Source organism: Penicillium arizonense (assembly GCF_001773325.1).
Source record: "Penicillium arizonense strain CBS 141311 chromosome Unknown PENARI_contig006, whole genome shotgun sequence".
NCBI lineage: Eukaryota > Fungi > Ascomycota > Eurotiomycetes > Eurotiales > Aspergillaceae > Penicillium > Penicillium arizonense.
In genome coordinates, this window is record NW_019173283.1 from 699055 (window position 1) to 723292 (window position 24238).

Consider the following 24238-nt stretch of genomic DNA (forward strand, 5'->3'; position numbering starts at 1 on the left):
TCGGACATAGGTCCGGCATCACAAATTTTCGCCTGAGGAAACCTTCAAAACAACCAATTATGCACTCATGACCGGGGTTCAATAACCGAGCTATCCTCTCCATCTTCCACAACAATGGCACCCTCCTCCAACAACTCATCCGGAGTCTTAACCCGCACATCCATCACGCGCATGATAGTATAGCGGTGCTTGCTCTTAGCCTGCTTAACGTGCCTCTGTCTCCGCTTCGTTTTCTCCTTGATACGCAACGGCTCCGATTCGACACCCGTCACACGAACCCGGCACTCATAGATACGCTCATCGATATGGGGAGCGCCCTTCATTGTGAAATCGCGAGATCCAAGCGCGGAAGCACGGTTGAAGCGCAGGATGTCGCCCGCCTTAACGTTTGGCATGAGGAAAGGCAACCGGAGGTGATCACCTTCTGTCAAGAGGTATGGTTTTGCGTGGAGTTGAGCGACCACGTAGTGCGGCTTCTGGCCGGCGAGGTGAGGGAGTTGTGACATGAGAGATTTCGTCACTTCGAGAGGGGCGGTGAAGTTGGGCGCGATGGGTTGTTTCTCAATGGGGAGGTGGGCGCGTGTTGTGGGCACGAAACGGGGCGCCTCCGCCTCGGCCTTGGGCTGGGAGTCTTGTGCACGAGGAGTGGCGCTGAGTGGTGATTCAGGGTTCGAGGATGACGACTGGGTCCGGGTTTCTTGCGAGTTCATCCATGATGTTGTCTGGTGCAGGCATGCTCGTTGCTGAAGGGGAGCTGCGGATGAAATTGTGGACGGTGCAGTCCGGCGAAGGTCGGAGGCGAGGCTCCGCAGAGCTGAGCGAGAGAACATGTTGGCTGAACCCTTCCAATTACTCAATTGGAGCTCGTGGTGAAAGTGGTTCGCGGGAGTTGGAATTCGAGACGCTTTGTAGTTGGCCCCGTAACTAGAGAAATTGTCTACTTTGCGCAAATGGCCGCTTTGCCACCCGTATTTTATGTCACGTGGTTTACTAATTATTCCTCGCCGGAAGTTTTTGCTGCAGATGAAGAGGGAATTTTACATTGAAGCTTTTGTCATAGTCATAGAATATTCTACGCCTATCTCTACGCCTATGATGCGCATACTTAATACATATTTAGCACTTTTTACCAACTTTCCCTATGAAAATGTCGAACATGAAGTTCAGGAACTAGATTTACTGATAAGCCAGTCACGTGGCATGCTATCTCTGCCGCATCACAACTTTTTTCGGTCTGCAGTAGATCTTCAAGGAAATAACTTCATCTCCCATCCCAGCAGATACCCTCATTCTGCTTCATCATGGTATGTTTTATGCTATTATATGTCGTATTCCTGGTCAATTACCAAGTTTACTAACCTTTTTCCCACCAACAGCCTCAGAACGAGTTCGTTTCCCCGCCAGCCACCGCCCGAATTCCCCCAACTGACATCTTCCCAGGTACATTGAGCGCTGGCAGAAGCAGCATGGTAAGCGCCTCGATCACGATGAGCGCATGCGCAAGCGCCAGGCTCGTGAGGGACACAAGCAGTCCCACGATGCCCAGAACCTGCGTGGTCTGCGGGCCAAGCTGTACCAACAGCAGCGCCACAAGGAGAAGATTCAGATGAAGAAGCGCATCAAGGCCCAGGAGGAGAAGAACGTCAAGTCCGCCGCACCCGACGAGCCGTCCAAGACCCCTCTGCCCCAGTACCTGCTCGACCGGTCGCAGGAGACCAACGCCAAGGCCCTCTCCAGTGCTATCAAGGACAAGCGTAACGAGAAGGCTGCCAAGTTTGCCGTTCCCCTGCCTAAGGTCAAGGGTATCAGTGAGGAGGAGATGTTCAAGGTTGTCAACACCGGAAAGAAGACACACAAGAAGTCCTGGAAGCGTATGATCACCAAGCCTACTTTCGTTGGTAACGACTTCACTCGTCGCCCCGTCAAGTACGAGCGATTCATTCGTCCCATGGGTTTGCGTTACAAGAAGGCCAACGTTACGCAGTAAGTTTTACCAGCGGGGATTTCCATTGTCCCAGATCTTCTCTCCCGTATTGGGTGTGGTATATTAACTTTTTTTTTTTTTTTTTCAGTCCAGAGCTGGCTGTTACCGTTCAATTGCCCATTCTTTCCGTCAAGAAGAACCCCCAGAACCCTCTTTATACCCAGCTGGGTGTCCTCACCAAGGGAACAATCATCGAGGTGAACGTTTCTGAGCTGGGTCTTGTTACCACCACTGGTAAGGTCGTCTGGGGTAAATGGGCCCAGGTTACCAACACCCCCGAGAACGACGGATGTGTCAATGCGTGAGTTTCCCTTTATTAGATCCGTTTATTGCAGCAGAAACTAACTTACAATAGGGTTCTCCTTGTCTAAATCAACCACAAACACTTCCTCTTCATTTCCGATAGGCACCGGCCTGTCTTCGATACCTCCTTGCTCAGGCAGTTCTATATTTCCCTTTCTCGATACATACGATCGATCACGATCGTTCTATTCTTGGGCGGTGTTAATGGCGCAAAATCAAGTCCATTGATTTCAAACGAAAAGTATTCTGCATGTTTGGCTTCTGAATGGACATAGCTAGTTTCTAGATAGTCAGGCATATAACCATGATTTTATGAAGACACCAATCTATCTACATTTCAAGTTCACGTTATCCCTTGGAAACCCAAGGTCAATGGCTAGCAAATCTACATGATTTATAAGAAAAGAGATACACAAACTGATGAAGTGAAACTGGATATCCAAGAATTCAAGATAGGCAAAAGTGTTCAATTAAACATTTTAACCAAGGGAGTTCAAACTCCAAGACCCTATGCTGTAACAGTATCCTAAGAGCAAAAGGGTTGATCAAATCATATACAGGGATGCAAATCCACACGCTGCGCTGAACCGAATATCATCAAAAAAAAGCCCCCCGCCATGATGGAACGGTAAGGTCAGACAAAACCCCAAAAGGCTGATGCAAGAGAAGAAGAGGCAATGCAAAGAAGAAACACAAGCAGAAAGATATCTCGCAAATAAACCAGCCAGACCAAGAGATAAGTAAAACATCCAACACCGGTCATTAAGTCGTTCTAACCAACAAGGGAACAAGGTAAAGAGGCCAACACGGCAGTCAAGACAAAAGAAATGTGATAAAGGAGCGAAGGGGCTGTGGTCATGCGTTTTCTTCTTCGAGTGCTGCTTTGATTTTTGCAAAAAAGCCTGCGGGCCATGCGGCCAGCTCTTCTTCCCTGGGCACGCCGCGGACTTTGCAGTGGTTGACGACATTGGCCAGAATCCGGCCAAGCATATCTTGAGTGACAGGGACGGCACCTTCGAGTTGAGCATCGGGGTGCAGGAATGGATCGCGGGGGCCAAGCATTTCCTCGATGGTTGGTCGGAGAGTTTGATCACGCTGCAGGCAGCGCTTGAGGGTTCGGACAAGGCCAGGGGGCACTGGAACGCCGCCAACACCAAAGGCCGGGAAATCGATTTGTACACGGGGATTGGGGATAGCCATGATGCGCTCGTAATATTTGGCGATCTTGGCGAATGGAGGCTGTCCGTAGACCATTTTGTACAGGATACAACCAAGACTCCAAACATCGCTGGGTTTGCCCAGCTTCATCATTTTGCCAACGCTTGCTGGCAGGCCGAGTGATGCATTGGAGTCGACCAAGGCTTCAGGGGACATGTAGTTGGGTGTGCCAACTTGTTGCTCGCGGTGAACATTGACGGTGTTGTCTTGAATTGCATTGGCAATTCCAAAGTCGATAAGCTTTAACCGGCCTTGAACCATTAGGAAGTTGGCAGGTTTCAGATCTGAATGAACGATGTTGAATTCGTGGACAGCCTGGACACATTCAAGCATCTCCTTCCAATAAAAGCGGGTGAAGTTGATATCGAAAACAGCATCTTCGGCATTCAAGCGATATGTGAGAATTTTTTCAAGATCAGACTCTCCAATCTCCATGAGCACACTTAGAGCGTGTTTGTCATTGTTGAGTTCCCAATCAAAGAGCCGCACCACACGTTCCACATTCTCCAACTTCTTCAGCAAGTCAATTTCACCCTTGTATCCAGTCAAAGTGACTGGGTCAACATCTTCAAGATTCACTCGCTTGAGCGCAAAAATCTTGTAGTTTTCCGCCATCACTCGGTAAACGCGGGAGCTACCACCTCGGCCAATGCAATCTAGTCGAGTGAAATGCTTGCCGTTAATTGAGACCTGCGTCTTCTTCTTTCGGGATTGGGAGGTCGATGCACCTCCCGTTGACGTGGCAGTTTCAAGAACTGACATTTTGGGAGGAGGAGGGGCGGCTCTGTGAGGAGTGTTGTTGCTTCGTGTGGCCAGTATCTTTCGTGCAGAGGTACCTGCCGGCGTGTCGGCGGCATCTTTCTTCTCGGTATCATAAACAACATTGTACTTGTCGGGCTTGTCCAAGACATTCAAGCCCTGAGGCTTTGTTCGCCGGAAAGTTGGCGGTGGCTCGTTTTCCTGGTCACGGACTGACGGCAGATGGGGCATTGACGGAACCTTGAAGGCAGGTTGTTCCTTGGCGCTTGAGGATTTGGATGACAATTCTGATGAAGCGGGTGTCGACTTTGACCCATACGATTTTGGTGACGATGATCTTGAAAATGGACCCTCAACCGCAGCCGGGCGAAGAGGGTATTCAGCCCGGTGCCCTTCGCGCGAATGAGGGGGGGTGGGGTCGGCCCATGATACCTTTGGGGAGGACGGTTTAGTTGGGTTGCGAGGTCGGTATTCGGCATTTTCCTCTGCTTCTACATCCTCCCTGACACCATCGGCCGAAAGATATTGGTGGTCCTCGTCGTTGTTCTCCTCACTCTGTCGACGTAGCACACCCCTCCGGGCGGGTCCTGTCAAGAAGCTACCAGCCAGTCGACCGACTCTCTTGACACGCAGTGAGCTTTGGGGGCCAGGTTCCTCGCCACCGCGGCCGCGGAGTACCGAGGAAGTGCCGAGACGTGTCATGGGATCATCTTCATATTGTGATTTGCGGTCACTGTCTGAGCGCTCGGCACTACCATACTCATCACTCGAGTTACGTTCCGCTGAACGTCTCCCTGAAGGCGAGATTGAAGAAGGAGAACGTGGATGGCTGCGAGAAACATTGATACGAACACTGCGTTGGCGTGGGGCGGGAGTAATGAAATCATTGGGGTGGTGATGAGATTCCGACTCTGCACTCTGGCTGTTGGACAACGGGGAGCCTTCGCGTGAATGCCTGGAACCAGATGAAAGCGCTCCAATGCGGACTACTCTGGGAGCCGGACTCCCTGTTGAACGGTCGTGGGGAGAGGAGTTGCGAGGAGATTGGCTTTGTTGACGTGACGTCGCAACTCGCGATTGGTGCGACAACGGTTGTACTTTCTGCAGATGAGGCGACGAACCTAATCCATCACCATGCAAAAGTGCCTTGACTGACGCGCTAAATTTTGGCTCAGGAACCTCTTCATCTGAGCTGTCGCCGGCGGAGTAATGCCTTGATAGAGAGCCGTTGTTTTGAACTGCGGGTGATACCCGTCTGGATCCCGAGCGTGAAACCGCAGTTCGGGACATCGGTCGGGAAGGCTGTCCGTATTCGCTGTTGTATACGGATGGGAGGGAATTCGGGGACGCCATGGCGACGATACCTACATTGAAGTCGTGGATCAATGCGGCCCCTCCAAGTTTGTCGACTGTTTGTTGTTCTTGTAGGGGAAAGGCCTATCTCGAGGTTTCGCGAGTGCCGCGCTATACGGTCACGTGTTTGGTGTTGCTATGGCGACGCTGGTACAACAACATGCCATAGAAGCTGAAAAACAGCAATTGGGGCGTACGTTGAGGAGAATGAATGTATCGAGTCATGCGTTAATTGAACCAGCTTGTTATTAAATCAGTAAAATCGATCACTCTCGCTAGATCGACCTGTTTTGCCACTACAGTGTGGATCTACACCAACGTATCAACCAGACCTGTGTGTAGTTATCATGTATTGCTTTGATTCATTCGGTCTCCCATGCCCATTTCCAAGTGGTAGTGTAGAGTGCCACTTGAAGCATTTGAATTGACACAGTTCTCGGCATTTTGTCTAATTGATACTCTATAAGCCAGCACAGGCCCATTGAGGTGAGTTAAGCTGCCTAGTGCTCTAGGGCCCCGCAATGACGCTCTAGTAGCTAGCACCTAGTGAGTCGTTTGAATCGAGGCTGACAGGCATGATCACAGTGTCTGTTTGTCTTTTCCTTGTGGTGATGTTAGCCTCGGCTTGCTATGCCAACATGCACAATCAAGGAGAGATCATCGGCTAACATGTACTATATTGACAACCCACAATGCAAACAGTAATTAAGCTCCAATTTGGATCTTAAGTTCTTCTTTGCCTATGGAAGTAGCTGAGCTGTGTTAGAATAGAAAGGAATTGATCCAAAACTATGTTATTCTTCTCAGTTTGTACGTGGTTGTTTACATCTATAAACTGCTATTGAGGATATCCATGAATGGATATATATATGGTGTAAACCAATAGGCAGCGTAAGGTGACACTTCAGAATAGAATAATCTAAATTCAATTATACAGAAACGTAATTATTTCATTCCACTTGTGTTTCTTCAGTTCTTTGTTTAATGTTAGACGTCTGTCCTTCTATACCGTGGTCAAGCTTCATCACCGCCTTAGGCAATATTCCGGAAGACGCGGAAAACCAAGAGTGCAGCTCGGCGACGGGATGTATTTGGAGTTCAAGTATCTTTCTTTTCCACCTCCATCTCTCGCGAAAATGGCCTCAAGTGTCGATGCCAAGCTGCTGAAGCAGACCAAGTTCCCTCCGGAGTTCAATCGGAAGGTAGACATGACGAAAGTGAACATCGAGGTTATGAAGAAGTGAGCAAAGTTCCCCGGCTTTTCGACCTTGGATCCCCGGACTGACAGACCTTCCCAGATGGATCGCCAAACGCATATCTGAGATTTTAGGCAACGAGGATGATGTTGTTATTGAGATGTGCTTTGGGCACTTGGAGGGACCACGCTATGTATGGCCATCGGACAATTATCGTCTTGCAGCTTGCTGACTTTGCTCTGCGCCTAGCCCGATATCAAATCCCTCCAGATCCAACTAACTGGATTCCTCGATAAAGATACCCCCAAATTTTGCCAGGAGCTATGGTCATTGTGTCTGAGCGGCCAAGAAAACCCACAGGGTGTTCCGAAAGAGCTTCTGGAAGCTAAGAAGCTCGAGCTCATACAGGAAAAGGTACACCCCAACCCTATCTATATCCTGGATTTTTCTAACCGGACCTCGACCTAGCTTGAGGCCGAGAAAGCTGCCGAAGCGTCACGCCGACAGAAGGAACAGGAGCAAACCCGTGAACGCGATATTGACAACATCAGACGCCAAGAGCGTTCGGATCGTGGAAGAGCAGGGGGAAGAGGCGGTGGCCGTGGAGGTCGAGATTTTGACAGGCGATCTCCCCCTCCTAGAGACCGGGACCATGGTCGATACCGCGAAGCTGGGCCCCGGCGTGACTTTGACTCTTACGTTCCGCCTGATAACCGCCGAGGTCGTCGGCCATCTGGGACCTCTGCACAATCTCGCTCTCGATCCCCGCAACAGTCACCCGCCCGCCGCGACCGCGATGCGCCCCGCCAACGACACCGTGAACGCCGTCGCCGCTCCCCAAGCAATTCAGCCTCCCCGGATCGACGCAGACGTGGAGGACCGCGAAGGCGCAGTCCGGACTACGGTGACCGTGCTAGATCCATTACCCGCAGTCATGCATCCCGCTCACGTTCCCCCAGAGGAGACCGCCGCAGACGAGACGCCTCTCGTTCCAGATCTCCCTCTCGCTCCCGCCGTCCAGGAAGATCCAACAGGACCCGTGACCGCGACCCTCGACGCCTGAGCCGCAGTCACAGTCACAGCCGAAGTCGTAGTCACAGCCGTGACCGTCGCCGTGATACTCGCAGGCGTCGCAGTCCCAGTGGTAGCCGGAGCCGGAGCCGAAGCCCGAGGAAGGACACGAAGCGTCGACGCTCAATGGATAGATACAATCCTACGGAAAGGAGCCAGCGTAGCAAATCTCCTGTATCCTCACCCGATGAGAAACGACGCAAGAAGGCTGATGAAGATGAGGAATATACCAGACGACCTTCCAAAGCAGATGATCAAGATATGAAAGATGCTGATGAGGTTGGTCATTGAACGTCGAATCCACCCTCAATCTACACCTCTCTCGAGACATATTGATATCTTGTCTGATGTTTGTTTCCCAATTCTACCCCGAACACATGTTACCTCCTTTCCGGCTTGACTTTTTCAATAACTAATACATAATTCCTCATCTAGAAATCCGAAAAACCAGTCTCCAAGCGGTTATCTTCAACGGAATTTCGAGAGAAATTACTCCGTGAGAAAATCCTCGCTATGCGTCGTTCTAGCGACAAGGTGAGCAGCTCACCGAAGATGGACAAGCAGTGAAAACATCCAAATCATTGACAGAGGGCTTCTCAAAACGTTTGAAAAAAAAGTGAAACGAGTTCATTTAGCGCCGTACAATTAGCAATTGCATGTAGGAAGATCTTGTGACATTTCGTCTTTCCAGAGAAATAGCGGTAAGAGAACTTTTTGCATGATTCAATATATCTAGTAGAATTCAGCTCTATAAAACAAGCAAGTAACCAAATATCGATACATGAAAGGAATGTACTCCATTAAAGGGAAAGAAGGTATATGCCAAGTCATCAAAATATATGCCAAGGGAGCTTCATCCGTACCATTATCCGAGCCTCCTCTCAACAAAACCACACATACAAGAATGATCAGGTTTGAACCTCCACAAGCAGATTAGAATTATAATAAGATATCTACAGACAGGACAGAGGCAGGGACGACAGATTCCCAAGGGGGCGGGATGTGCGCGAAGTCCATGAGACCACCCGGTCAACCACTCCCCAAGGGGGTGAAGGTCATCTTGTCATGAAAACCAGAGAAACGCAAACAAAAAGTTAAGGAAATTCTTTCTCAGTGGGTATGAGGTGAGAAACAAGTGTATTGTTCCGTTTACTCGTCGCAGCCACAAACGGTGGCGGTGACGGTAGCGGTAACGGTAGTGACGGAAGAGGCCACGGCCGGGGCGGTGATGGTAGGGACGCTGCCAGAGCCAGTCTCGCAAGGAACAGTGGCGGAGATGGTGGTCTCCTTGGTCTGGGTGTAAGCCCAGCTCTCGGTCCATGAGCCGCCAGTGGCAGCGGGTCCGCTGGGGACGACGGCAGTGCCGGTAGGGCTGACATCGGAGTTGGAGGGGGCGGGGCCGGAAGCACCACCGGAAGGAGCAGGGGCACCGGGAATGACGGTGCTGGAGATCTCCTCGCTGGTCAGGGTGTCACAGGGGGTGGTGGTCTCGCCAGCACCGGGGGCAACGGGAGTGCCGGTAGGGCTGACACCAGAGGGAGAAGGACCGGAGGCACCGCCGGAGGGGGCAGGGCCAGAGGCAGCAGGGCCACTGGGGACAGGAGTGCCGGTAGGGCTGACGTCGGTGTTGGAGGGGGCGGGGCCGGAAGCACCACCGGAAGGAGCAGGGGCACCGGGAATGACGGTGCTGGAGATCTCCTCGCTGGTCAGGGTGTCACAGGGGGTGGTGGTCTCACCGGCACCGGGGGCAACGGGAGTGCCGGTAGGGCTGACACCAGAGGGAGAAGGACCGGAGGCACCACCGGTAGGGGCAGGACCAGAGGGAGCGGGACCAGAAGCACCACCGGAGGGAGCGGGCATACCGGGGATCACAGTGCTAGAAACGTCAACGCCGGTGAGGGTGTCACAGGGGGTGGTCTCAGGGCCGGAAGGAGAAGAACCGCTGGGAGAGGAGCCGCTGGGAGCAGGGCCACTGGGGACGGAGCCAGAGGGAGCAGGCCCCGAGGGAGAAGATCCAGAAGGAGCAGGGCCGCTGGGGACGGAGCCAGAAGGCGAGGAACCGCCGGGGATCACAGTGCTGGAAACATCAACGCCGGTGAGAGTGTCACAGGGGGTGGTCTCAGGTCCGGAAGGAGAAGAGCCGCTGGGAGCAGGGCCGGCAGGGACAGAGACAGAGACGCTAGCGCCGGGGCCGCTGGGGACGGAACCGGTAGGGCTGACACCAGAGGGAGCAGATCCGGAGGGAGCAGGGCCACTGGGGATGGATACAGAGACGCTGGCGCCGGGGCCGGAGGGGACACCAGTGCTGGAAACGTAGGGGGTGCTGGAAGGCAGGCTGGGGACCGAAGACGATTTGATGCCGGAGGGAGCACCGGGAATGGAGCAACCAGTGAACCACTCGATAATGATGAGCTGGATGTTGACGTCAATCTCAAGGCCAGTGCAACCACCGAGGAAGGCAGCGAGCTCAGCGCGAGCAGACAGGGAGATAGCCTCGAGGCTGCCACCGGAAAGGATGACGGAGAGGGCAGCACGGAGGTCGACGCTGAGGCTGGAGAGGAGCTCGGTGAGGAGACCAGTCACATCAGTAAGGACACCGCCGACGAGGTCAATGGAGACGGAGGCATCGACACCGAAGGACAGCCAGAAGAGAACGACAGCCTTGAGCTCGACACCGAGCGAGCAGTCGGAGCCGGAGAGCCAGATAGCGAGCTTGGTACGAATGTCGAGATCAACAGCAGTGGCGAGCTTGCCCTTAGCACAGGCCTCGAGAGCGAGCTGGACATCGGCACTGAGGTCGGCAGAGACATCGGCACCGAGGAAGGCAGCGAGGGAGGCCTGGCCTCCAACGGAGAGAATACCGGACTCCTCGACGTGAACGCCGACGGAAGCACCGACAGAGATGGTAGAGAGAGCAGCCTCACCAAGGGCACCGATCTCGACGAGACCGTGGCCATGGTGGCCGTTGATCCAGGCCAGAACGGAGACCTTGAGCTCAGCGCTGAGATCACAGTTGGAACCGTTGATCCAGGCGAGGAGGCTAGCCTTGACATCAGCAGTCAGACTAGTGACAACGCCACCAGCAGCGCAGGCATAGAGACCGGCCTTGACGTCAACATCAAGGCCAACAGCGGCCTCAATCCAAGCAGAGAGAGAGGACTGCAGGGAAGCACTCAGAACGAGAGCAGACTCGAGGGAGGAGGCACCGAAGATACCATCAATGGTAACGTAGAGCTGACCCTTGGCGGCGATATCGGCGCACGAGGGGATGTACACGGCAAGAGCAGCCAAGACATCAGCAGAGAGGACGAGCTCATCGTCACCCTCACACCAGGAGATCAGGGAAGTTTTCAAAGAGGCCTCGAGGTCAGCGTGGAGGTGCAGCCAGATCTTCAGGGCAGCACGGGCCTCGGCGTGAATGACACCAGCCTTGCAACCCAAGGCACCACCCTGAAGAGCGGCAGCACCCTCGGCTCCGAGACCAGCAAGGAGGGAAGAAGAGTGGCTGTGGTGTCCGCCACCGAGGACAGCACCTAGAATGGACGTCACGTCAACGGTGATATCGGAAACACCGCCGAGGATCTCAGCGAGGAGACCGAAAGTACGGCGCTCAACGGCCATATCAGTAGGGTAAGCGAGAGCCGAGCCCGCCAGACCGGCGAGCAGAACGAGAGAGGAACGCATGTTGAGATTTCGAATGTGTCGAATGTGTGATAACGAGTGTATAGGCCAAACGCTTGCAAAATACGAGGATATAAAGCGAAAGACCGGAAACGGACGGACAAGCCGTCAGATTAACGATAGACTGGGTAAAAGAAAGGTCCAAAAGGAAAGAAAGAAACAGTGATGAATATGCGAGAACGAAACGAGTGATCGACCTCAGGTTTTATACCCTCTGGTCTCTCCCGATGCCTGTGCCGGGACACTTCCGGCTCGATTCAAGCTACCGGGTCGGAATAGAAGCACACTGGCTCTACCCCGGCCTCGATGTCCACAATTGGAGTTATCTACCCCTTAGACTTCAGGGATGTCGAGAAATGGAGACCTGGATCTTTCACGGCCGGGTGGATCTTGCTAGAGGCCAGTGAGAAGCCAACAACAGATTGATTACAGCATAGGTGGATCACTTCTTGGGCGTGCTATTCTTGGGTACGGAGTCAGTGTATCAGGTTATTTTATTAAATCTAGATTTTGACTGTACCATTCTACTTTAAGTAGAGTTGAAAATGGCGGACTCATTTGGGAGTCCATTGAGCCCTAAGTGGATATCTTCTCTCAGAATTGAGCATCAATTCGCCCAAAAGACAAAGAAAAGTGCCCTCATAAAGCAAACACACCACGAGCAAGTGACATGATGCCAAGTCGAAAGGGGCAAAGACGACTGCCCATCACTACGCCATGCGATGATCGCCTCGAGGCCGGAAAAGATCGTCCGGACCCGCCAACGGCGTATTGTTTCAAAATAGACAAATCCATTTTTCCACATTTTTAGCAATTAGTGTTCCCTTTCCCCTTGAGAATGAACTGCTTCCAATGGGGTTGGAGTCGAGTCGAACAAAATCTAAAGTACCTACTTAGGTATAACCCAGAAACGTCTGCAGGGGTAAGTATATGCGATTTGGAGTGGCCCGTTGCGAATCCACCCATGATCCACAACCGCGGGGAATTAGACCAGGAACAGACTACAGGCTCTTGACCGTATTAGGCAAAGATAAACAGGTCGGATTTGGCTTCGCAGTCAGACAGACCTGTCAAATCAAGACTCTTGGCTCCCCTGCTGCACCACCAAATCCAATGGCTCTAACCCGTCAGCCACCAACTGAATTTTGGTCTTGCTGATTGTGGATGTACTAACTGACTAGTGGAAGAAGAAAAAACAACACTCGGGTTTATATCTACAATCGTATAGTTTAATATCTTAAGGTCCACGGTCGCCCATGGTTCAGCAATAATGTGAAGAGACACGGTTACGGACAATGCAAATACTCAACGCTATCAAATCACAGACAACAATATACCCGTCTGGTCTCCACCGTGGGGTGAAAGTCATGGGTAGCAAAACAAGGACAAGCAACATCTAGACCCTCGAGGTAGAGCTGCCTGCACTAGCAGTAGAGCTGTCTGCACTAGCAGACGCCACCGGGTCAGAATTGTAACGACGGTGAAAGTGTATTAAGCACAATTCAGCATAGCGAAACTCCACTTCGGGCGTAGTGCGGTGATCCATAAGCACAAATAAGAATAAATTGTAGTGAATTTTCAAGTGGGAACTAATATTCAGACGCCCTAAAAAAGCGTCCCTGGACTAGCGTGACATGGTGGCGAATGGTGTGTTTTGGGAGAAGCCCTAAGGGGGGATCCACCAACCTCGACATAAGGACCTAAACGAAGCACGGAAAGGTCGGAAGGATTTCGCAGCCTACTCCGTACATGTACATAGTGCCTCAAGCTTCCTTCATCGTACGATCCACTAACTACCATCTTCAAACCACGCTAACCAGTGCCTCTTCCCCCCATTCTCTGGCACCGGTTCGTCTAGCCAGTAGAACTCCAATCTTGACGCGATCGAGGTTTCATCTCGGGTGATCAACCTCGGAAGGCAAAGTAGGGCACATGAACAGGTTGTAACAGGCACCCGATGAGGTTGAGTATGATCTAGTATGGATCGGGCATGTCTCACTCCACGCGAACAACTTTCACGAGCCAACCCACGTCGGTGTGCACATGGAAATGCTTTCAACTGGCAAAATCATCTTCCCCTGTGCCAAATTGCCTCTAGGCTGGTTCTTAACAGGTCGAGAAGGAAATAGTGGGACACCTGCAGCATGCATTTGCTCTCTTGGCTGCAGTGGCCGGGTCCTGCTGAAAGGATTTACCCCTGCACATGTTTTTATTGCGATCGATCAAGTGCAGGAGTCACATCGTGAAAGGCTTTCTCGGAGATATACCATTACAAAAAAAGCAAAAACAAAGGAAGACAACACATTCACATCACTTTCCTCGCCAAAAGTCCGAAAACTACCTGGTAAAATCTCTGCCTCGGGATTTGAGGAGCTGTTCATCCCTGAGCCCTCAACTAAAAAATTTCCCCCTTCTATTGAACAATAGTCCCAGCGCCACTGTCTGAATTTAGTTGATATGGGATTGAATAGTGCGAAGAGAATCATAGAACATGTGCTCCGAGCACAATCCACAAGGTTCGGCTAGTGCAACGCGTCTCTGCTTGGCTGCAATAGTATTCTCCTTTTCGGAACCCTCGCCCGACAGAGTTCCTCGCCCTATGGCTTTATGTTCTGCTTTAGCGTTAGCTTACCACAAAAAGAGCCTAAAAATAACAATAGCTTCGTTTCGAATGTCGAAACGTAGGGAAAAGCTTAAAATTGAGTTACTTTCTCACTGGATCTCTCACGTGGATGTGTTCCATTCCTCGGGGCTTCGGCCTTGTTTCATGTTTATTGCTCAGCGAAAAACAGGGAAAAATCGAGCAAGTGAACTTTGAGCCCCTCCGCCCAGCCCCAGGGTTCGCACTCTGCTTCAAACGCTGCTATTTTTGACGACAGACTAATCAATCAGAGAACTGGTGGACGTCACCAAATGCCGGGGAGAAGCCCATGAAGACAATGCGCTCATACTAACAATGTGCGCCTGTCTTTCTCCTGTCCACGGATCGATTTGGGGCCATGGAAAGACAGCACGAAACAATGGCCCCCATTATTAGCGTGAAACACCCGCTTTCGAGATCAGCAGTTCAAGAATAATCGAGCTAGAGAACTTACCGGGGAAAATATCTTCCAATACTACCCTGAAAATAATGCCCTCATACGGCCGACCGGAGCCCTGCTGCTTTCCATGAGTAATGCATTCAGATCAGGATACAGCAGCAAGATAGATACAGGTGGGCTCAAGTGTCTACATGAAACGTTTGTCTTTGAAACTAGCGCCGTCGATACTGTGCCACCAAGGTACATAGCGACGAATGTGAGAAAAGGAAAAAAAAAAAAAAAAACAAAGAAACGACGAGGCAATTTTCGAAAGGGAGACATCAGAATTGTTTCCTAACTAAGCAAGTTGCGCACTCGTGCGAAAATGAACCGTGACAGATCCCTGCTTTGCAAAGCAAAACTAGATCAAAACATGATGCGTCCAAAGGAAACAACCCAAATGCTAACATAGTACACCCTCTGACGCCATGAGCCATTTTGAGAAACATTGACATCGATATACAGTAGAAATGAACCGGTGTCTCTCTTAAGCATCTGACTTAGATCTCCATCCGTGAGCACGACGCCCATATTCAGCAATTAATGACACCAATCTGCAGGTGCTCAGATATGTCCTCCACGGTACCTTCCATAACTACCGCGGGAATGCGCAGTCGTGTATTCACTATTCCCGTTCCAGTGCTAAAATTCCAGGGTGGATTCCGTGAGCTGATCCTTCAAGATATAGGACCGACCCTTAGAGAGCTTCCCGCATGTCTTCTGAAGAATGGCTTCTTGTCTAATGATTTACCGGAGTATGATTTTCTGTTGGATTATCGAATGCTCCAGAATGGGACCAAGTTCCTCTTCTTCTGAGTCATGTCCCTTGCGTTGGAGTATCTGAATGAGTGCGAACCTAGCAAATATTTGTGAGCTGCTTTTCGGTCCAGAATAGTAGTAGAGTCCTGAGTTTGCGGATCGACATATCGCTGTTAGTAGATTGAGATGTTGCGTGGCTTGTGAAGATTGTCTTTTTTTACTTGGGCGGATATTTGAGCCATAATTTGGATTTCGTTTGGCAAACAGAATCTCACTTTGTGTTTCCCTGTTGATCGCACTAGAAGATACATGTTTGGATGCGCAAAGAGTTTAAACCAAGTGGTTGATGGCGGGCTAGTCCGGTTTGGGACCTTGCGGTTATCCAACCATGGAACTCTGAACTTTGTATTGTTGAATATAGATCGTATATGAGATGACTGCAGGTGCAATTGTTTCTTGTCGAAAAAATATGAAGAAAATATGTAGTGGAAAGTTAGCGATGGTGTGACTGCTTCATTTGTATGGGACTATGCTGATATATATATCTATGGCCTGTGAGCGTCTCCCTCCAGAGCGACTTGACCTTTTTGTCTCATTGTATTCTAGAATTGCTCTCAAAACTCATATGGGTCTGGCAGTGACCAATTTCAATTTCCTATCTACCCCGAATCAATCTGCAGCTGCTCTGCGAAATAAGGCTGAGCATCCCGTCACAGAAACCTAGTTGGTGAGATCAGCCCTCAATATCAGCCAGCCTACTCCTAATCCAAGCAGCAAACGGTTTGAACAGATACGACTTCCTATGTGCCGGCCGATCACAAAATTCGAGAAGAGCTTTATACCGATCGGAAGCAGATGCAGAAGTGGCGTGGAGAACCTTAGCCAAATCGACGGGACAGAGGTAAGGCGGCTGCCTAGCATCCTCAGCAATAGACGCAGTGCCTTGCATTGCGCATGCATAGTATACGCAGTGGTCTATACCAAAGCAGTGACCCAGCTCATGGCTTGCTGTCCGGCACACCCGGCCTAGCCAGAGGTCATTAAGCTGTCGAGCAAGGAGCTCTTCGAACGGTTTGGCTTGCTGCAGAGTGCAATAGGCAGATATGGCTTCCTTTATCGGTCCATTCGGTGCTGAAGATGGTTTATGCGACGCTTTGGCACTTGTCCGAGCTTTTTTCGGCGGTGGCTTGTCGTCTGATTCTTCCTTGGTGTAGGTGTTCATGTATTTTTCACAATGTGATGCAGGCCAGGGATGAATACGCTCAATCGGATGATCGTAGTTGTAGTCTAATAGGGGGTTGTATCTTGCAGTGGATACCACCGCAACTCGACTCCCTCCGTATGCACGACCACAGACGAAGTCGTCTTCGTCGTCTTCGTAGAGATCGAAGTCGACAAGGAGAAGCAGCGCGTATGCATCTTTGGGCAGCACACTAATGGCGGCATCGAGCAGATCATCCAAGTTGAGCTGGCCGGGGTAGTCTCCTTCTGGTCTTTCGCGTATACGAATTCGCACAATCTCACCACCCCCAAGATCCAGACCCACATACTTGGACGTTTTCTGCTTCCGGGATGACTTTTTGTTTTCATCCCATTTCGTAAAACGCATATTATTTGACTGTGTCATACTGACAGACAAACCGTGATAGAAAGCAGCCAGATAGCTCTGTACGAGGAGTGGACTTGGTGGCTGATACTGTTCATTCACAGCTTCGAGACGCTTTTGTGGTCTCCATTCCCGGAGAAACCCAACACCATCATAGGCTTCTGGAATTGAACAAAGATAAATTTTGTTCTGTTTGGGAGTCACCGGATTGCGGTCTTCATCGTCAACCCATTCTTGGAAGCTCTGCGCAGGGTAATCTGGATCCTCGGATAGATCATCCCCCGGAAGGAGTAAAGGAGCAGGGAATGCTCGATCATCTTCTTCGAGAAATTTGTCATTTGGATCATCAGAGACTTTGTTTTGTGATTTCGTGGCGGCGACACGTTGTCGTTTGGTTGGACCTTTAAAACCTGCCACCGTCGCATGTGGGGAGGACGAAAAGCAGAGAGACGAATGGTCACATGCTATGATCGAGGTTCTGGACATTTTGACTCAATTCAATAGCGATCCTCTTGAGCAGTGCGGCAATGAAAGTGAAGGAAAAGGGATGCTGACAACATGCGGCTCTTCTGTGCACGAGCCCCGTGAAACCGGATTCGCGACATCACCTTAATCGCATTTCCTCGAGCAAACAATAACTTGTGATAGTAAATATACATAAAATCAACCCCAGAAATGTCTGAGAGCCCGCAAAGATGCCTAGAAACAAGTCAGAACTCCTAATAATATCATTTCTGTCAGCGGCCCCTCGGCTACGCCGTGAACTTAGGCTTTATTGGATAAATCCGATTATCCGGTATCGTCGCTTTGAGCGAGCCAAAGCGAAGTCCTGTTTGGCTAAATCATTTCTATTAGGCAAGTATTCATGCATACAGCCAATGTCGCTCCGATATCTTCAGTACATTCCGCTGTGAATCCGCCCCCAATTACCCCACTACCATCAACCCGCCCTGGAATGAGCGAGGTGTTCTCTTAAAATACTCTGTCTAAATATACTCACCCAAGGCCATCTTATTTGATATTTAAACTCCAGGAAACCCCATTCAGCCCCGTAGTCACGTGGTGTCGCCATATTTGGATCGTCGGATGGTTCATAACTTTCTTACCCCATCAACTACATACGTGTCAACCTAGAGAGCTGGACCTGCCTCGAATCGTGATAGCTTCCATCGCAAATACTTTCAGCCGCTGTCTTTTCTGGAAGACAAAGCTTCAAGGGCATCCGAGGCTTCATTAGGCGACATCCCAGGATTATCTCTGGTGCAACTAACTCACCATGGACGTGACCTCAACAACCAAACAAAACGACAGCGCATTTTTGGTGAAACTCCCTGTGGAGATTCGATGTCAAATCTATGAACTCATATTCGGAGACAAGGTAATTGCATTTATGCTTACCGGAGGCCCAAAATTACGACATTGTGTTTGTCCTTCCAAAGGCCGAAAATATCACTTTTTGTCATACAAAATCCAGGACGGCTCGTGGTGTGAATGTGTAACACATGACAAAGATTCATCAAGCCAGAAGCGACTTCCGATTCTCTTGGCTTGTCGCCAGATGTATGTTCTCATTTCTGCTTGATTCCTAATCCTATATACTGACAGAATCTACACAGTTATTCCGAGTCCGTGGATATCCTATGGTCTCACAGTAGTATTCATCTCCAAATTATGGACTCATCGGATTTTCGGATTCTTTCAGATATTAGATCTGCCCTACCGCCTCGGAGCTTCCATGCGATTCGATCGCTTGAAATCTCGTTCTTACATGCTTGCCTTGATCGTCGGATTCAAATCCTCGATGAGGAGTGGTTTGATCAATGGACGAGCTTGTGGAATGTGGTAAAATGTATGAAGGGGCTTTTGCATGTCCAAGCCTGGGTGAAGATGGACCAAGAGTCAGGGAATATGATGACTGCCGACCAGGAGGCAAGGCTATTTGCGCCACTCATGGAACTTAGTTGGATACAAGATTTCAAAGTCGAGGGAACATGGCCGGCAAATGAATGTTCTGAAAGCTTGCTTCTTGGTGCGCCGTTTCAGATAACGAGGTATGACGATCCCATACCTGACAAACCCGAGCTGGTGGTGGAAACCGTGACATGTTCTTTGGGAAGCTCATGACTGGATTGGGTCTTGGATAACTCTGGCATCTTATGGTTGGAGTAATTATCAGGATGAAAGTGTTGATTTTGTGCCTGTCAATAGTATTGATTGATTTGAATAATTTCTGTGTTTTCGTTAAGGCTGCGGGCTTTCGAGCAATTCAAAACAAAGACTTTAAGGCGAATAAACGTAAAAGGATAACAGAGATGACAAAGAAGGGTCCCTTTAATTTTCCTAAAGCTGTTAGACGGCGATGACAGGCATGCTTTTACAGCAATCATTGGCGCACTAGGAATTCCATACTATAGACAGCTCCAAATCTTGCCATTTAATTGCCAGTTGAGTGAAATAAACATAATCACGATCTTAACAAAACCCTTGACTTGAACCAAATTCCAACCATCATGCATTCCAAGGCTTCATAACCAATTGTTCAGCTCGCTTTGTCGCCTTGTTGATCTTCTGAGCACCACCCTCCTTGGTAAATTTGAACCTGCGGACCTTGATCATATCCACACCTGGAAACCATTAGTAAACAGTCTAAGAATGAAAATAGGACTAGGCTCACCTGTGGCGAAAAACGAATATGAATCCGCATTCATGCACCCTACCTCCCTATTCCCTACAGCGGTGCAATCAGTCCACTGATAGGCATGATCCAAGGTGGATCCCGCATAGTCCGGCAATGCATGTGTAAACTAATATAACTCAGTTAGCATATACAAGTTCGCCCATGGCTCAAACCCGTCCAAAGGGAGCAGGGGCTAGGGGTTCTGACCTCGTGTAATAGAGTAACGTCGAGCCGACTAGCAAATACATTTGCCTTAGGCTCACTGTTAGAGAAAGCCCGAGTAGGGTCATAGCTTGGTTTGCCCGTGCGATCAGGAAGGTCATCGAGGTTTGTGAAAGGCGAGTGGCCAAGGACAGCAAGATACCAAGGGCAGATTTGAATATCGTTGTGAAGCATCTTCTTATCCGACAACCTTTCAGTTCTGCTCCTGTAGGCCACCGTGTCGCCAGTCTTGCAACCTTTATACTCTTTGCTCAAACCTGAAACTGTTTTTCTCTCCTTGTCAAAGAGGGCTGGCTCGTCTTTTCCATCTTTCGTCTTCCTCGTTGTCTCTTCATAACGAGAAAGGTCACAGTAGATGGTCTTGATTTGTGAGCTGGAGCTTGTCCTTGATTTGGAGCTTCTGGGAATAACTTACTGGTTGCATCACTTCATCCGTGTCGGCTTTGTTGAGTGTTCCGTACTCTTGCACGTTGTGATAGACCACTGTGAGATGGAGGATTAGGTCAATGTATGCATTTCCTTCAATGGCTTCAAAATGTACTTTTCACTTGATCAATATTCTTGTCGAGGAAGAACCACCCTCTAAGCTCCTTGACATTGGGGTCATCTCTGCCCAATTCGTCAAAGGAAAGCTTAGCCAGGGCCATCGATTTTTCGACGGCTGTTTCCAACTTGGATTTGATCGCTATTTCACATATTAGCATGTTCCAAATTCCGGGAGGTCTAATACTAACAATCGCATGATTTGTCAATGTTATAGGAATGTACACAAGCGAGCTGCAGCCAAAAGAAAGGAAGAAGGAATACGACCTTGGTCCACGCCATTGTAGCCATTGTGATTAAAAATTGAAGTTGGAAAGGTAGTTGAAGGGGATACTGACAGCTTTTAAGTCTTTGGGATGTGTTACGGACTTTGGTCCCTAGCTCTTGAGACATACCTCACAAAATGAGTTGGATCAGGAATATCAGCCTTGGGATAGCCCCCAAAGCAGTGGTGGTATTGACTTAGGCACAAACAGCCACCATGTATTTGCGTATGACCATCAGTTTAATCTAGATTAACATGAGGCATTTGTTTGGGGCCGGGTTCGAGTTTGTTGCAGTATGATGGCAGCTGAGATTTTGGGGCTACTTCACCCTAACGCAGGCTCATCAACTCATTTTGAAACTTCATTCACGCCAAAAATAGTATTTTCGGAAAGGAGAGAATTGTTCGGGGGCCAGCAACATCGCTTATCCGAAAACGAACTCGGAAATGTAACTAGCGGGCGAGGGGTTTTCACACTACCATCATCTAGCACTATATCTACACAGGCGACTAAAGTAATATGCTGTACTATATTTGCCGCGTTTTCTTTTGCCGGGCTACATACAGGCCAAGCTCTGAGAGGGAGGGCCTAGTTGTGTCTTCATGGCGCCAGCACTCGGGGTCACGCTCCGGGACTGACGTTTGCTATGTAGGAATTAAACTCGTGAGAGGGGAAAATGGACCCTGCATCATCCTCCACCAAGTTTATTTGACCAGGGCTACAAGGAGCTTAGAATAGTACGCTTTTTATCTAGATAATTCAGCCCACCAGTGCTGAGCCGCAGGGTCCAAGCCATTTTCAGCGGGCGGAAAATCCTTTCTTCGCCCCGATTAGAGCCAAAGTGCCTTGATTGGATCCAGATGTTTTATAGCGCGAACACTAAATGCTGACAGGCTCGTCCTGCACGGGCCAAACCTTAGCCGTGTGGCTGTGGCTTACTTCCGCCTCCTCCAACGTCTAAATTTGGTGGGTTCCATTGCATAGAGACAGTTCTGAAATTCCTCATGCTCAAATCTGAATACAAGGGTCTAAGATGTGACAGGGTTCGGGGGCTGCTGGTAGCCCTGCACTCCTTCCTGACAAAATGGGGCAAAAACGCCTTGCACTACCACTGTCATGTCTCAGCTCAACATGTCCAACAATGCAGAGGATATTCTCGGAGTTTAACTTGGAGATTTCATTCCATCATATTCCCCACGAGGGGTATATATATCTTCGATAACTGCTCCCATTTAGACCTACCGGCTTAACTCACTACCTTTCTACTGACAGTCACCTGTTTCCTTTTCATTATCAGAGAGATGGTTCAGCTTAAACATTCTCTCTTGGCTCTTGCCTTAGCATGCCAGCTTGTATGGGCTATTCCCAAGGACTCTACAGGGCCGGGGTCCATAATCGAACAGCGCGGAGGAGGATTCAATGATCAATATGTTTTCGCTACCTGTCCAAAGTACGTCACTAACTCCCCAGAAGACATCAGAGGCTTCTTTACCCTGACGGCAGTTGAGCTAACACTGCCTAGCCCTCCCGAAAAATGTTCTACATGTGGAGGAGACAGCAAAAAGAAAGGGTTCTGTGACAATGAGAAGGGGCGGGGGTGGATGTCCGATTATTATCGATGCAAGCAATGGCACAAGGAAGGCTGTGGTCTAACTTGCGAATGTGTGTCGGAGGAGACAGGCAAGCCAGGGTAAGAACACAATTTGCCTTCTTACGCATGTCGGTCCAACTAATACCATATCTTTTATAGCTCCGGTCTACCACTTATTATTCCATTCCCACCCCCGCCAGTAGGCTTCATCGCCCCTCCTGCAGCAGTTCCAAATCCGAAGAACGTGTGTAATGAAGATTACACCAAGAACAGTTGCAAGGACTGCAAACCTCTGGATGGTTGGTGTACCGTAGGTGATCAAGCTGGATGTCCCTGTAGGGAGGAATGCCCTGCGGATGACAAGAAGCCCGATTGCTCAGCAGATGACTGCAAAGGGGACAAGGGGTCTTGTACCGTGGTTCGTGCTCTTAATACGCTTTTAAATTGCTGGATAGCTGCTAACAGGAAGCTAGGGCCACTACAAGGACTGCAAATGTAAGGCAGAATGTCCTAAGCCGGAGAAGGAGGTGCTCGTTTGCGGTGATGATACTTGCAAAGGAAAAAATAACAAATGCACAACTGTATGGCTCCTCGCCTTGAAACTCTATTTTGATTTTCTGACTTGGTATTGACTTGACACAGGGCACGAATGAGGGCTGTGAATGCTATGAGCTTACGTCGGAAATCTACACCTTAGGGACAAAGTCCGAGGTCGAAAGCTTTGAGAAGGTTTTAACCAAATTGGTTGATAGCATGAAGAAACAGGACGAGGAGGCTGAGAAGCCGAAGGACCCAGAAGTGAAATGCTCTAGCACGGACTACAGCAAGGCCGTTTCAGTCGATGTCTCGTTTATGAGCAAGCTGGCCGACAAGTTCTGCAGCGGGGATACGAGCAAGAAGCGCAGTCAGGACCTGACAGCCAAAGATGTGTCGTCCTCTGCTTATGAGAACTACAAGTTCCACTTTGAGCTCGATCCTGGGAAGAATTGCAAGACTGACTGCAAAGCAGCCTTCAAGTCCATGACTGGCAAATGTATGTCTCCCTCACCGCCGCATTAGATATCAATTGCCCTTGCATGCTTACTAATTCTACGATAGGCCAGGGCTATGACAGCCATTCCATCCAACCAGAAGCCAGCGCCAAGGTCGATGACTGTGGAGCAAGCTTCAGCTACAAAATTACTGTACCCGACAAGCCTAAGCCAAAGCCTGATACATTCACTCAGCACGGGCTTCAAGAAAGAAAATGCCACACAGCAGATCAGTTTGGATCACATGGAGATGTTCGCGGTAGTGAGATCAGTATGGCAGCTACTGGCTGTGCTGGAATTTCCGACGACAAGGCCAAGTTGAAGGCAGGTTCAGATCCAATTGAGTTAAAGTCGACGTACGGAAGTACTCAGTTTAAGTTTACCATGTCCTGGATTGAGAACTGCGAGGGAGACGAACAAGATGCACGGTATCCCTTTGGCGGGGCGCATAATCTTGGGAACACATGTTGGCAGCTTTTGTTGGATGACTGGCAGAAGTGTAAGTTCCATCGGTCGTTCATCTTTTTGCGTTGCACTAAAGCTAACATATATCATAGGCAACAATGGGGGTGCTGGTGGCTCCATCGATTATAGCTGTGTGAGATATGACTTTAGGCCTTCATTTGATTAGATAGGTTGTGGAGGTGGGATCTTATGATATTTCGGCATGATTGTTGGCTTTAGTATCTGAATTTGACGCTTTCTCCATTTTTACATGTCCTCATCCTTGTGAACTCGATGTGGTAGTATAGTCTAACTGATTCGATGGCCCTTTGGGTGCGCTTTGACGTTTCCTCTCATATGTGAGATACATTCCGATGACTACACAATTCGCAACGAGAGCGCTCTCCGTCGCATTTGACCTGCGTAATCAGCCCTACTCAACCAAAGGAAGGGC

The 24238-nt window shown here is 49.7% G+C and overlaps 8 protein-coding genes across 8 annotated transcripts; 3 read left to right on the forward strand and 5 right to left on the reverse strand.

The window, feature by feature from the left end:
- Positions 1-65: 65 nt before the first annotated feature.
- PENARI_c006G10616 (mitochondrial 54S ribosomal protein bL21m) lies at positions 66-830 on the reverse strand (the record flags this gene model as incomplete). Its single annotated transcript, XM_022630589.1, has 1 exon — positions 66-830. One exon carries the CDS (start codon positions 828-830, stop codon positions 66-68), a length of 765 nt encoding a protein of 254 aa, XP_022489810.1.
- A 2312-nt stretch (positions 831-3142) lies between these two features.
- PENARI_c006G01473 (serine/threonine/tyrosine protein kinase MPS1) lies at positions 3143-5617 on the reverse strand (the record flags this gene model as incomplete). The annotated part of the gene is made up of 1 exon (XM_022630161.1): positions 3143-5617. One exon carries the CDS (start codon positions 5615-5617, stop codon positions 3143-3145), a length of 2475 nt encoding a protein of 824 aa, XP_022489836.1.
- A 1136-nt stretch (positions 5618-6753) lies between these two features.
- Positions 6754-7876, forward strand: PENARI_c006G11963 (PWI domain-containing protein; the record flags this gene model as incomplete). Its single annotated transcript, XM_022630658.1, has 5 exons — positions 6754-6857; positions 6916-7006; positions 7063-7227; positions 7282-7339; positions 7365-7876. The coding sequence occupies 5 exons, from the start codon at positions 6754-6756 to the stop codon at positions 7874-7876; spliced, it is 930 nt and encodes a 309-aa protein (XP_022489705.1).
- A 134-nt stretch (positions 7877-8010) lies between these two features.
- On the forward strand, positions 8011-8451 carry PENARI_c006G04815 (uncharacterized protein; the record flags this gene model as incomplete). The annotated part of the gene is made up of 2 exons (XM_022630315.1): positions 8011-8163; positions 8320-8451. 2 exons carry the CDS (start codon positions 8011-8013, stop codon positions 8449-8451), a joined length of 285 nt encoding a protein of 94 aa, XP_022489993.1.
- Positions 8452-9033: 582 nt separating this feature from the next.
- PENARI_c006G09601 (putative cell wall protein) lies at positions 9034-11568 on the reverse strand (the record flags this gene model as incomplete). Its single annotated transcript, XM_022630552.1, has 1 exon — positions 9034-11568. The coding sequence occupies one exon, from the start codon at positions 11566-11568 to the stop codon at positions 9034-9036; it is 2535 nt and encodes an 844-aa protein (XP_022489747.1).
- Positions 11569-16137: 4569 nt separating this feature from the next.
- PENARI_c006G05920 (uncharacterized protein) lies at positions 16138-17496 on the reverse strand (the record flags this gene model as incomplete). The annotated part of the gene is made up of 1 exon (XM_022630365.1): positions 16138-17496. The coding sequence occupies one exon, from the start codon at positions 17494-17496 to the stop codon at positions 16138-16140; it is 1359 nt and encodes a 452-aa protein (XP_022489893.1).
- Positions 17497-19518: 2022 nt separating this feature from the next.
- On the reverse strand, positions 19519-20743 carry PENARI_c006G04305 (uncharacterized protein; the record flags this gene model as incomplete). The annotated part of the gene is made up of 6 exons (XM_022630290.1): positions 19519-19634; positions 19685-19814; positions 19895-20269; positions 20325-20392; positions 20451-20594; positions 20644-20743. 6 exons carry the CDS (start codon positions 20741-20743, stop codon positions 19519-19521), a joined length of 933 nt encoding a protein of 310 aa, XP_022489833.1.
- Positions 20744-22019: 1276 nt separating this feature from the next.
- Positions 22020-23971, forward strand: PENARI_c006G07896 (uncharacterized protein; the record flags this gene model as incomplete). Its single annotated transcript, XM_022630463.1, has 7 exons — positions 22020-22168; positions 22241-22408; positions 22469-22553; positions 22783-22890; positions 22952-23342; positions 23408-23839; positions 23898-23971. The coding sequence occupies 7 exons, from the start codon at positions 22020-22022 to the stop codon at positions 23969-23971; spliced, it is 1407 nt and encodes a 468-aa protein (XP_022489994.1).
- Between the last annotated feature and the right edge of the window lie 267 nt (positions 23972-24238).